This window comes from Crocodylus porosus, unplaced genomic scaffold, assembly GCF_001723895.1.
Source record: "Crocodylus porosus isolate Cpor-Errol unplaced genomic scaffold, CroPor_comp1, whole genome shotgun sequence".
NCBI lineage: Eukaryota > Metazoa > Chordata > Crocodylia > Crocodylidae > Crocodylus > Crocodylus porosus.
In genome coordinates, this window is record NW_017728911.1 from 28,098,374 (window position 1) to 28,111,294 (window position 12,921).

Sequence of the window (12,921 nt, forward strand, 5' to 3'; positions counted from 1 at the left end):
CCGACCAAACACTTCACACAGAAAAATTATAAACCAGCCTCCATTTATAGGAGACACTGAACAGGAACGTGGAAGTGTGACAGGCATCTGGATGAGAGGCGGCACTCACCTGACTGGCACCGATGGCCTGGCTGCACTGGGACGAGGTCAAACTGCCCAGAATCTTAAAATTCTTCAGTAGAAGCAAGAAGCCAGCAACTGCAGCTTTACGGGCATCCAACTGCCTGCATGTTCAGAAAAAGGAGAGGAGTTGAAGTTAGAGACCTGCTCAGTTCCAGTAAGAACCTAATACCCAAGGTGTATTCTTTAATGCAACTCCAAAGCAAGGCTATACTCTCCACATGGTCACCTGATGCCCACGGTCAAGAGTTATGAGCTGTGGTAGACACATCCCAGAGGCCATGTCTATATACCACAAGGCAGAGCTACATCGCTGCCAACCTGAGAAACACCATGTCTATTCCACGCATACTGGTGCCTGAACTGAGAACCGTGAGCTAATGCAGTGCTGCACATACCTCTGCCTTGTGTCATGTAGATATGCCCAGAGAAAGCCAGACTTCTGCTCTCCTGAACGTTGCTGGAGGGAACCCAAACCTACTCACCTTATGTAATATGTGGAAATTTGTGGCCATAACCAAGCAGTTGCTGCAAATCAACTCCATAATAAGCTTGAACAAGCTTTAAATAAAGCACCCCTGCTGCCATTTTGAAGCATGGGACACTGATATGAGATGCTCTGGGCATTTTAATTAGAGCAGCTCTTGGAGCCGCTCTAATTAAAACCCCTCCCCCCCAACTCTTGGAGCATATGTATAGATGCCCAACATGTCTATAGGGCTTTTCTTATAATCTCATTGTAGGACCAGCCATGTAAGAGCAGCTGATTTGCCAATCTTCTTGAGCTTACTGTGGCACCAGGGCACCTCTGCAATTGTGAGGACAGAAGCTGGAATTCTTCAGCTTGTCTCCTTGTCTCAGTTCTCTGGTCATTTTGAATTTGTAGCTGCAGGGTCAAGGCTTTTTCGTTCAGGGCTTGGGGTCCCAACTGAATGAGTAGGATTGTGACTTATGCTACAATACTGGGGACAGTACCAAAGAAAGACAGAATCTGCTTCCACTCCTGAGATTGCCAAGAGCTTAAGGAACCATTTTTAAGAACACTGAATGCAGAGTACCTGGAAAAGATGGCTTTTCGGAGAACAAGTATCAGGCAGTCCCTTGCTGACATACTGACTTTGAGCAGGGGCTGGAAAGGAAGCACTTTATGAGAGAGAATAGTCATGCAACAAACCAAGCTCCTTGAGTGTGAGCTCCTGTGTTCTCTATGCCTGGCTGGCCCTGCATCTTACATGTTTTCTTCAGTAGTAGAGGATGTATAAGTTTTAAAATGCTACAGAAAAGATTCAGTGGCAACAGCAATTTTCTCATGTTGGTGCGAATGGAACACAAGGATTGTGGTAAACCTGTTGTCTGCAAAGTGGAGTAGGATGGGTTAAGCCTATGGCTATTTTGCAAGGGAAGAATGCCAAGCCAAGAAGAGAAATATTAAAGCAGAACTTGGGAGAAGGCAAAGGAATATGCCTGCTACAGTGGTTTAACTGAGCACAGCCTACTAAGGTTTCCACACTCTGCTGGTATCAGGCATCTTCCATCTTCCAGTCTTTCAGATGAAAGGTCCCCTCAGGGGCAGTTCTATTAACATACCCGACTGCTATATATTTCTGCTGGAGGGCACTAAAAAAATCAGCACTTCAGGCAAGGCCCCAGGCTACACTGAACAGCCTGCCAGGCACAGTGATGGACTAAGAGACACTTCAACATATATATGTGTAAATGAGGAGAATTAGTGGGTCCTGTTTAGAATTGGGGCCTACAGCCATCACTGAAGGAAGCTCTAACAGATATTCCTGGAAAAATGAATAGCTTTACCTGTACAGCCTTAAGCAGCCCTTGTACCACATCAAGAGGCAGAAAGGACAAATTATCAAAGGTCTCAGTCACTTTGGAGGATGAATTTTGAAGGACAAGGGGAGCAGACACAACGATGTTGGACAGCAAGTCTGAAAAATAAGACTGTCAGCAGAGCGGCTACTGCCAAGAATGGTCCCAACTAGGGTATGGAGGAGAGAAGGATTCTGTTTCACTCTTTAAGGTCAACAGATAAAAGAACTCTTGTAGCCTCCCTTGTAACTATAGGACTTACTGCCAATCTGCAATCTCCAACCTGGATACAAGTCTCTACATACACACAGGTTAGTTCTCGCCCCATCAGCAGGCACTCGGGTATAAATAGGAGTGCCAGCAGCATATCCTTATTAAAGGCAGGCCCAGGACTTTGAAGCATCTTTCCAAAGATCAGGAGAATCTAATCCCCACTAGCTTCACCTCTTTACCCAAGCATTCCCCCAAAAAAGGCGACACCCTGGCAGTGGGCCAAAAGAATGGTCACCAAAATTACACTGAAAAGAGCAGAAAAAGAATGGTCCCTTTTAGACCACCATAACTTGGCAACAGGTGTTTGATATACAGGCTTAACATGCAACCTGCACTCTATAAGAAAGGACAACCACAGTCCCTAATGATTTATCACACTACAGTGTTCATCCTTCCTTTGCAGTCAATCGTGTGTTGAACTGCATGGACCACTGACATTTGCTTTATCACCTGGTAATAGGTTCTGGTAATAAGGAAGCACAGCACCTGATATTCTTAACCTCAAATCACCTAAACAGGAACTTGCACTATGAAAAATCTGAATGTAACACTGGAAAAACAGAAGTTTCCTTCCCTTATTCTGGCTACCTATGAAGTGGCTGATCGGAGAAGCTGCATTTGTGATAACTCTGTTCAGAACTTGCTCCAGAATCTCACTTCTGATCAATTCATGGACCTGAAAGGGAAAAGGAAAACACCTATAAGAATTGAGATTTTAATTAATTGTAATTAAGATTCAGAGTTCAGCCATTATCCAAGAAAGACCTTTTAGATCTAGGTCTGAAAGGCAAGATTAGCCAGGTCACTAGCTCAACAGAGGCAAAGCCAGGATGAAATTGGAACCAGCTAGAATAAATATAGGCCTTAGGTGGGTACTTCCTACTACTAATGTGCTGGGACAAACCGGGTGGTGGATGACAGCCCAGAAGTCAAAGCAAAGACCTGGGAGCCAAGAGATCTATAGTCTGTTCCCATCTCAGCCACCGACTGTCTACAGAACCCTGGGTTTTACCCTCTTCCTCCTTCAGTTCCTCCAGACCCAATGATGAGGAACACACAAGTGACATCTCAGACAGACATAATATTAACAGTAATATTTTCCAACCTCAGAGGGGAGATATGGGATTAAATCTTTAAAGGTCTGCAAAACATTTTGAGATGGATCCTGCTGGATATAGGCAAAACCTTATTAAAGTTGATGAGAGAGCAAGAGAAAACAGTTTCACTGACAGAACAACTGACGTTATCTCAACTTCACCGTACCTTAAAGGTTTCCAGGAGGATATTAGTTCCTAGCCGGCAGGCCTGCTGCTGGGCTGGCATTTTGGAAAGGCCACAACTTGCTTCAGCAATTTTTCCTCCTAAGAACTTTTTTGGCTCATAGGATTCCATTAGACTGAAACCAAGACTCATCAGCCCCTGAGTAACAAGGTCCCAGCCAAAAGCACTGCAAAAAAACGAGAAGCAGAATGGGAAAGAGTAACTTAATAAAGGAAAAAGCTTAGCCTGCAACATCCAGATTAACAAAATGTTCTGTGGTCCTTTGGGGATCCAATGCAGGGTGGCAGCTTTGTGACACCCGAATTCAGGTCTCCAGATGGGGCACCCTCCATAGCGCCCTTCAGCCAGCAATTAGGAGAAAGGAATGCCACAGGCCCTGAGCAGCTTCCTATTGCCTTTGTACAGGACTCTAGAATCACAACTGGCTGGCAGATGGTAGGTGACAGAACTAAGCATGGTGTGCTTAAAAGAGTATGGCTAAGTGAGGATCTAGCCCTCACCTTGACCAGAAATCATTCAAAGCTACAATAGGAAGCCTTATTATAAATGACCAGTCATCATTACCATTAAGGAAGCAAGTGGTCAGATTATCTATTTCAGCAACCTGCAATATAAAAGGCTGAAATTTAGGAGAGGCAGCTGTGCCAAAATGCTCTTCCAAAAGGCCTTCTGAGAAATAAGGTTTTTGAGGGAAAGCTGGGTGGGGGAAAGGAAATCAAAGTCAGTTTTCACTATGCTTACCTTAGCAGCAGTGGGCTGGCTCCCACAATGTCCCTAGCTGGGCCAAGAGCTGTCTCCCTCCCCAGAGTTTCTGAGCTCTGTGTAATGTTTCAGCCACTCACCTATTTTCTACCACTTCCAGAATTATGGCAGGTACATCATACTGCTGAGGAAACAAATCCTGCAGGAATTTTGAGCCCTGGATTAACTGCTGGTCCTTGCAGCTCTTCATTATCGATGCTTTCAGGAAGTCAAAAACCTAGAATGTGAAAGTGCTGAGTGAGGAGATTGTCCACATCCCTTCTGAAGGTAGCCTCAGGAGGAGGGGACTTGATTCTTGTTAAACTGAGAGCAGTCTAGAGCAAAGGAAACTGCTTACACAGCTCTATCAAAGTAGCTGCGTACATTTTCCCCCAGCATAGTTATTCCCCACTTTACTCCCAGGGGTAACCAAGATGCAAGAGAAGCTAGAAGGATGTTTGCTGCCATCCCTACCCTATTTTGGACACAGATAATAGTCACCTCAGAACCAAAGTTAATTCAAAGTGAAGGAGTTGCCATCAGCCTCATCCTCTCCCCCCCATCATGTCAGAGCCATTTCCCCTCCACACTAGGCATGTCCCAATTACTATTTTATGGGCTGAGAGGACTCTGCAGAGGCTCATTTCAGTGCTCAGTAGCTGAGGTATGCAAGAACAAGGATAAAGTCCTCTTCCTTTAAGATAAGAATGTGTAGTTCACAGGAACCCCAAAGTGCTCTTGAGTCCTGAGCAGCTCCTCGCGGAATTGCTACTAGGCCATTCATCTAACCACATTTGTTTCTTATTATCATATCAGCAGGGCCGGATGAACTTCATCTCAGGGTCCTGGAGGAACTGTCAGAGGAGATCTCAGAGCTTTTAGCAATGATCTTCATGAAGTCATGGGAGATGGGTCAAGTACCAGAGGACTGAAAAAAAGGCCAACATAGTGCCCCTCATTAAAAAAAGGCAAGAAGGAGGACTTGGGGAACTACAGACTGGTTACTCTCACCTCACTACCTGTTAAGTTACTAGAGCATAAACTAAGGAAGGCCATTTACAAGCATCTGGAGGAAAGGCTGATCAAAAGCAGCCAGCATGGATTTGTGAAAAAACATATTGTGCCAAACAAACTTCATCTCCTCCTTTGATAAAGTAATTACTTGGGTGGATGAAGGCAATGCTGTGGATATAGTACCCCTCAGGGGCGAGCAATTATTTTGGCTGGTGGGCCACTTAGTGAGTTTTGGTAAGCTGTCAAGGGCCACAGATCTTTTAGAAGATACATATTTGAAGAAATTATAGATAAAAACAAAATCACATACTAAAAATCAAATATATACTATAACATATTTTAATTTTATTAAAAAATATATTTTTATTCAGCTTTTTTTTTTTTTTTGAGTAGTGTATATAGAGGTAATTGCCTAATAGCTCAAAATAAAGTCTTATACTTGTATATTGTGTGCATGGGTGTTGGGGAGGGGAGTTGCCCACATGCTAGGTCCTGGGAGCCAGCAGTGGGCAGGAGGAAAGGTGGGGGGAGTGCAGGTGGCACGTGCAACAGAGCTCACCCAGACAGCGAGGTGCGGTGCAGCTGCTCCTGCAACAGTCTGCATGGGACCAAGCCCCACCTGCTTGCACCTGGGGCAGCCCACACTGTGCTCCCACCCACACCCACTGACAGTACTGTCCTGACCCTGTCCAGTGCATACAGAACTGCTGCTGCAGCCAGCATGATAAGCAGCCTGCAGGCAGGTTAGCTGTGGGTGGAAGGTGGCCAGGAGCTAAAGCTGGAGCCCAATGCACTGGGGCAGGAGCCACCTGGCTGCAGCTTCCTCTGTCTGGCTGGGCACATGGTGCCTGGCCTGTGTCCCCACAGCCACCTTCACTTCCCTGCACTACCTGCTGCCTGGAACAGCACAGCAGGGGCAGGAAGAGAAAGAGGAGGCGGCACTGGAAACAGAAGGAGCCAAGCAGTAGTACTCAGATCACTGCAGCAGCAATGCTGTGTACGCTGGCTGGGGCTGTCAATGGGTGCAGGGCAGGTGCGGGTGCATCACGGTGCAGGCTGCCCTGGGCATGAGCAGGCAGGGCTCAGACCCATGTGGCACACTCCAAGGACAGCCACAGGCTGGATGCAATCAATTGGCAGGCCATATTTTGTCCAACCCTGGTGTATTTAGACTTCAGCACTGCTTTTGACAAGGTTCCACATGACCATCTCATAAACAAACTGGAGAAATGTGGGGTGGATAAAACTATTACAAGGTGGATAGATAATTGGCTCAACGGCCACAAGCAAAGGGTAAGTATTCATAGGTTTATGTCAGAATCGCAGGAGTTTCAAGTGGAGTCCCACAGGAGTCTTTCTTTAGCCCAGTGCTATTCAACATGATTATTAATGATTTTGATGCTGGCATAGAAAGCTTCTTGAGCAAGTTTGTGAAAGACACAAAATTAGAAAGGACTGTGAATAGGCTGGAGGATGCAAACACAATTCAGAAAGATTCTGAAAGACTGGAAAGTTGGACTAGAGTTAACCAGATGAAGTTTCAATGCAGACAAATGCAAGATGCCACACCTAAGGAGGAATGATCAAAAACACAAATACAAAACAGGGGACACCTAACTGGATGGCAGCACTGTGGAAAAGGACTTGGGAGTCTTGGCTGACCAGAGACTCAATACTAATCTGCAGTATGCATAAAAGGCCAATTAGGTTTTGGGATGCATCAATAAAAACATTAGGTACAAGACATGGGAGGTAATAATGCCTTGCTACTCAGCACTGGTTAGGTCTCATCTGGAGTACTGCGTGCAGTTCTGAGCTCCATATTTTAAAAAGAGCATGGAGAAGTTAGAGAGGGTCCAGAAGTGGACAACAAAGATGATCAAGGGCTTGGAAAGCACGTCACGTGACAAGAGGCTGAAGGAGCTAGGCATGTTCAGCTTGTGGAAAAGTTGCTTAAGAAGGGACATGATAGCAGTCTTCAAATACCTGAAGGGCTGCCATAAAGGAGAGAAAAAACACCTTTCTTCTGTTGCTGCAGAGAGGACATGGACCAATGGCTTGAAGCTGCATCACAGTAAGTTTACACTGGATATTGGAAAAATGTCTTCACTGTTCAGAACAGTGAGGCAGTGAAACACACTGCCTAGGGAAGGTGTGGACTCTCCATCACTGGAAGTATTCAAGACAAGGATGGACAGCCGCTGGTCAGGGATGATCTAGGAATAGCTATGACTATTTTCTACCATGGGTATTTCCCATGATTCTAGGCTTTGCTGGTTGCTTCCCACACCCCACTTTTTCTCCTACATGTGTCAGGGTATTTATAAGCCTCTCTTAGAGGCACTGGGTGTTAGCTACAGCTAAGGTTTGGAACTTCAACTGGGGCATGCTGATTCTCCTGCTAGGGGCAAAGCCAGGGGTCCTGGCTAGAAGGTGTTGCCCATCCAAACAGGGTCAGACCAATCACCATATATGGGGTCAGGTAGGAATTTTACTCCATGGTCAAATTGATATGGACTGCTGGCGGTTTTGCTTTCCTCTGTAACAGGGGGTGTGGCCCTCTGCCTGGGACCTCTCGAGTGTATATTGACAACGTTGCGTCAGGGTTAAGGGCAGTCCTTCTACAGAGTTTAGATCGGAGTGGACAAAATATAGCAAGTGATTCCAGCTGGCCTGCAGCACATCCCTCGGCCCCACCTGGCCCAGGCAAAGGGGGCAGCCCAGGCCTTGGTGCATGCAGCTGGAGCCACCGCCCCCAGGCAAGTGGCAGGGGAGGCTTTGTGGCAGCCCTTGTGCCGGTGGCTCACTCTGCTCAGCTGCTGATGCCAGTGTGTCCACCACCACACCGGACCCAGCCCCACAGCCCAATCACCCCAACCCACTCCTGGGGTGCCAGATGGAACAGGTGGGTGGTGTCTCCATGAAAACCATGCCCTGTCTGCAGGGGGTCCTCAGCTGGGTGGATGGGATGGGGCCGCAGGTGGGCAGGGAGAGGTGTCCGGGAGCAGGATGGGCAAGTGGGACCCAGGATCATGGCAGGGTTGACAGTGCAGGGATGGGGTCCAGGGCAGAGCAGTAATCCGCCGCCCACACACCCCTGCCCACAGAACTGGCACCCGTCCCAGGGATGTGCAGGGGGTAGATTGTGGCTCTGGCCCAGCCCCTGGCCACCCATCCCACTCCTGAATGCTACTCTCTTCCTGCCCATAGCCGCATCCCATCTGCCCAGCCAAGCACCTCCTGCCCACAGGGGGTCCCGAGCCAGTCCAACTGGACATCCTGCCCACCTGCTCCATCCAATGCCCCCAACAATGGCTGTGGGACAGACAGGCCCAGATAGGATCAATTGCCATCCACATCCCGAGGCCTGCAGTGCCTCATCAGAACTCCTTACATAGCACTCCAAACCAAAAACTGTACACCTCTGATTTAGATTATGGTTGTATGGAATAGTTTAGGTAGGGATGATCCTGCCTCAGGCAGGGGCTGAACTAGATGACATCTAAAGGTCCCTTCCAGCCCTACTTCTCTATGACTATATGACCCTTGAGTGTATATCTGAACTAAGCCATTCCATTCCTTGCTCCTATCTGCATAGCACCCACAGCACACCGACAAGCAGATCTTTACAGAAAGAATCCCCAGGTCATGCACAAGTAACACATACCCGCTCTTCCGATTTGTGTTTTACTGCCACCGAGAGCAGAAGAGCCACGCTGAAAGGGCACAGGGCCTTGCCAGGATCTCTCTGCTGCTCAGCCTAGGGAAAAAAAACAATATGAGCACCTCTTGCAATATTAAGAAAAACATTAGATTGAGGTTTTGCTGCTCAGCTTGGAATGAGAGGTATGTCCATACTCAACGCACTGGGTCATTATGTGTGCTTTTTGATGGCTATAGTAGAATTACTATATTACACATTATCTCTGTGCTAGAATGAATAACAAGTAAACCTTACCCACCAGTTTAAAAGCTTCTCCACTACATTACACCAATCTGCTCTGCTTTTGCTGTACCTTTAGGTGTTTAATTAGCTCTTTGCCTAGGTCCTTATCTAGGCTGATAACTGAGACAATATGCAGAATGACGGTGCCTTCCACATGTCGGAGCTGGTCTAGAGGCACTGTGGCTACTTCGAGATCCTCGGACCTAAAGAGCAGAAGACCCGGGTTACAAACCTGGATTGTAATTAATCAATACGTATAAATTATTTCTCAAACATGAAAAAGGACATGTTTTTCAGGGCTTGGCCTAACTCAAGCTGGAGGAATGTTAGATGAGAGACAGGTTATAAATACTTACCTAGTAAAGGAGGATAGTGACAAAAAGAAACTTACTCAGGAACCTGCTGCTCTTCTTTTTGTTTCTTATCCAACTGATTGAAAAAAGTAATGATTCCTTCCAAAACAGCCTTCTTACTGCCCTGAAAGGCAGAACATTACAAAGTAACCTAAGCTATAATCAATACTTCTCCAAAACCTCAAAATCACAAAGAATTGTGATCCATTTCCCTGAATTCCCACTCCAATTTAGTCGTAGAGTATTCTTAATTTCTAGGCCTAAATCGCCATGTGGGAGACTGCTGTGCATTGCATTTCTGAGGTGGATGAAGTGATCATTGTATCATTTGCATAATCTCTGAATAATATTAAAAGAGAAAAGGATATTGCATTAGCGGTTCCTGGTAGTTATAGGTCCGTTCAAAAGAACTGGAAAACATGACCAAATAGTATAAGTGGCCAGTGGATGAAAGCAGCCTCTCACACCACATAGGGAATTCATCTCTGTGCAGATCATGTTTAATGGCTGATACAAGGAATAACAGTAGCAAGAGTACAAGTGGATAGGCTACAGTGTACCAAATGAATTGTCAGTATGTGACACAGAAATGAGACTTGTTTTAAGTTTAATTCAAATCATAGCCCAGGGTTGTACCATGTGAAACAGATATTAGAAATCATATTAGAAAAAGGCAAGTCCATGAAGCCTGGAGCTGAGGGAGGCGATCCATGCCCATGAATAATAAAAGAATACCTATTATCTATGGGACTACTATATATTCAGCATATGCCAGCTTCATATCACAGCTATCTTCCCTCCACCTGGGAAGCAACGGACACAGACCCCTCCCCTCCACGCTGGCCAGCGGCTGGAAAGCCATGAATATGCGTCTTGCTGTCTTTCCATTCGCCAAGGCCAGAGCAGGTTCTTGGAGCAAGGTGGCCAGTTAACTCTGATCCATTGTGTGATCAAGCTTGTAGCTCATTCCCTATATTCCCTCTCTCACATATGTACACAGTATGCATATGCTATGGAGGTGCACAGTTTGCATGTGCAAATGTTCTAACTTGGAGAGCAAGATCAGCTCCCCCCAGGGTTTTACCTTGGCAGAGAGAAGCAGCAGCTGGTAAACCAAGGGTGGAATTTCCTGTAGGTCAACCTTGGAGAACATCCTCAGGACTTTTTCTACCACAAACTGGAGCTCTTCTGCACTGAGTGGGACATCTCTGAAGAAGCAAAAGTGCAACCCAGGCATTTCTATTTCAGTGACAACTCTGCTTCCTCCAGTAGAGGTTCAGCACTTACGGTGGCCCCAGAGTGTCAATGTACGTTGGCATAGAGAAGCCCTCCACCCGAAGACCCTATGCAAAGTTATTGCTACAGCTCCCTACAACCATCTTGGACTCAAGGTCACACTTGTGACATCCTGGCATGCGTACTTTGTTTTGGAAGTTCAAAGCCTGTGTCATAGTGTGCTTTCACATGAATGCACAGCGCCTACTTTCAAGAAACCTTAAAATAAACAGAAATCAAGGAATGAGGGCTGAACAACCACGCACATTCAGACTAAATGTGACAAATTTCTAATGCTGATGACATCCCCTGTTCAGTGATGGATTTACAACACCAAGCAAAGGTGTCAAGGTGGTAAGTGGGGAGAGGAATCTGACAGAGTTTGCCAGTCACTACTACTTATCCACACAGGGCACTACAGAATCTAGCCCTCCTTTTTAGCACAGGCCTCTCTCTTCCTGAGACCAGTAACAATGTCTGCAACACCAAAGGAGAAAGAGCCTGGCTTCATAAGATTTACTCTTGTGATATGAACAAATGAAAATAAGGCAAATGTCCCTATTCTTCAGTAGCGAACTGCCAGCTAGGCAAGATCTGGGAGAAACAGTGTTGCCAGAGCTGCTCCTGAAGCACCTTGGGCAGGCTGCAGCAATCTCCATTCAGGCTCAGCATCTGGGCAACTGGAAAACTGGTGGCTCCCCATCTGCACACTGCCCAAGCTGTTTGCGAAACAGATGGTAGAAACAGATGGAGAATAAGAGAGCAGTGGGGGAAGGAGGATCTTACCTGAACATGTTGGTGAGAGGAATTACACACTGATGATCCCATCTGGTCAAACAAAAATACATCAAGAGAGCCTGAGAACGGGCAGAACTGCTGTTTCTGGCCCCTTCCCCAACCCGTTGCTCAGCTGCCCTCCCAGATGCAGAAATCCTGCCAGGCATTAGAGAGGCATGAGGTTTAAAAATGGTGCAAACAAGAGGGAGGGAGTCCTCCAAACCATGTCAGGCACTCAAAGTACCACATGAAGTGTCCTTTGCTGTGTCAGATACATAATGAGACCTGACTGCCAGCAGCTCTCAGCGCAGCGGCCCAGGGAGCATCAGACTCCAGGTCGCTGGGATTTGAGCATTTGGGATCAACGGAGATAGGCTATTATAGACATGCTCTCAAGAGCCTGAATAAGTGTGCAGCTAAATAATTCTCATATGAATAAAAAAAGAGAGAGCTGGCAGAGATGGACAGACCTGCTGGAGCAGAGGGTATTGATCAGCTGCTTCTTAAACTCTTCCCCAGTCAGCTCACCTGGAAAAGCACAAGACAGGTAGGAACACGCTCGGAGGAAAGGAAGGATGGAGCAGGGCAGGGGAAACAAAAGGGGTTACCTTTCCCATAGGCCAAGCTTTCCTTCGAGGAAGCCAACCTGGTAAGAAGGGTGGAAAACAGCTCCAAGGACTTCGCATTAGACAGGTTACCTCCTTTGATGAGCTCAACAAACAGAGTGGCCAGTTCAGCCAAGGCAGAGCCCGGCAAGTGATGAGCCTGATAAAACAGGATGCAAGAAAGGGCTCCAGGAGGGTCAGGGAATGGCAAACCTGCCCCCGAGAAGCAGACACCCACAGCCCGCAGGTCCTGCCCGCGCAGCCCAACACCGGGCGGCTTCGACCGGCCAGCGGGGAAAGCCACCCCCATCATCTCCTGTTAGCATCCAGCCCAGCTCCGCTATCAGCTCGGAGACGCCAAACTAGCATCGAACAACGCTGGCTGCACAGGGCCCAAACCGCTGGGGACGATGCGGCTCCCTTCTCCTGCGCCCCGGGGGTCGAGTCGAGACCCTGAACCTCCGCCGCGGATGGGACCGGGATGCCCCGCCGAACCCGGCCGTCCCGGAAAGCGAGGTCCTACCTCCAGCATCAGCAGCCCGATGGTCTCGGAGGCGCGGTCCGAGCGCAGCTCCCCCGACTCCACCAGCCGGACGCAGCGCTTGTAGGCCTGCAGCCTCCGGAGCACCCCGCCGGGCTGGGAGCACGGGGAGGCTGGGGGCAGAGGGAGAAAGCGTCGCGCCTGGTTAGGGAGACGGGCCGGCGGGGCCCT

The 12,921-nt window shown here is 47.6% G+C and overlaps 1 protein-coding gene across 1 annotated transcript in view; it reads right to left on the reverse strand.

The window, feature by feature from the left end:
- Positions 1–12,921, reverse strand: part of FANCI (Fanconi anemia complementation group I) — a 46,398-nt gene that overhangs the window by 17,530 nt on the left and 15,947 nt on the right. The window contains exons 2-15 of the mRNA XM_019533179.1: positions 12,733–12,863; positions 12,213–12,369; positions 12,075–12,132; positions 11,614–11,655; positions 10,637–10,760; positions 9,591–9,676; positions 9,270–9,402; positions 8,921–9,013; positions 4,341–4,477; positions 3,481–3,664; positions 2,806–2,893; positions 1,933–2,063; positions 1,179–1,249; positions 110–224 (exon numbers count right to left, since the gene is read on the reverse strand). Coding sequence (XP_019388724.1) covers positions 110–224; positions 1,179–1,249; positions 1,933–2,063; positions 2,806–2,893; positions 3,481–3,664; positions 4,341–4,477; positions 8,921–9,013; positions 9,270–9,402; positions 9,591–9,676; positions 10,637–10,760; positions 11,614–11,655; positions 12,075–12,132; positions 12,213–12,369; positions 12,733–12,863 — 1,550 coding nt within the window. The remainder of the gene's footprint in view (positions 1–109; positions 225–1,178; positions 1,250–1,932; positions 2,064–2,805; positions 2,894–3,480; positions 3,665–4,340; positions 4,478–8,920; positions 9,014–9,269; positions 9,403–9,590; positions 9,677–10,636; positions 10,761–11,613; positions 11,656–12,074; positions 12,133–12,212; positions 12,370–12,732; positions 12,864–12,921) is intronic.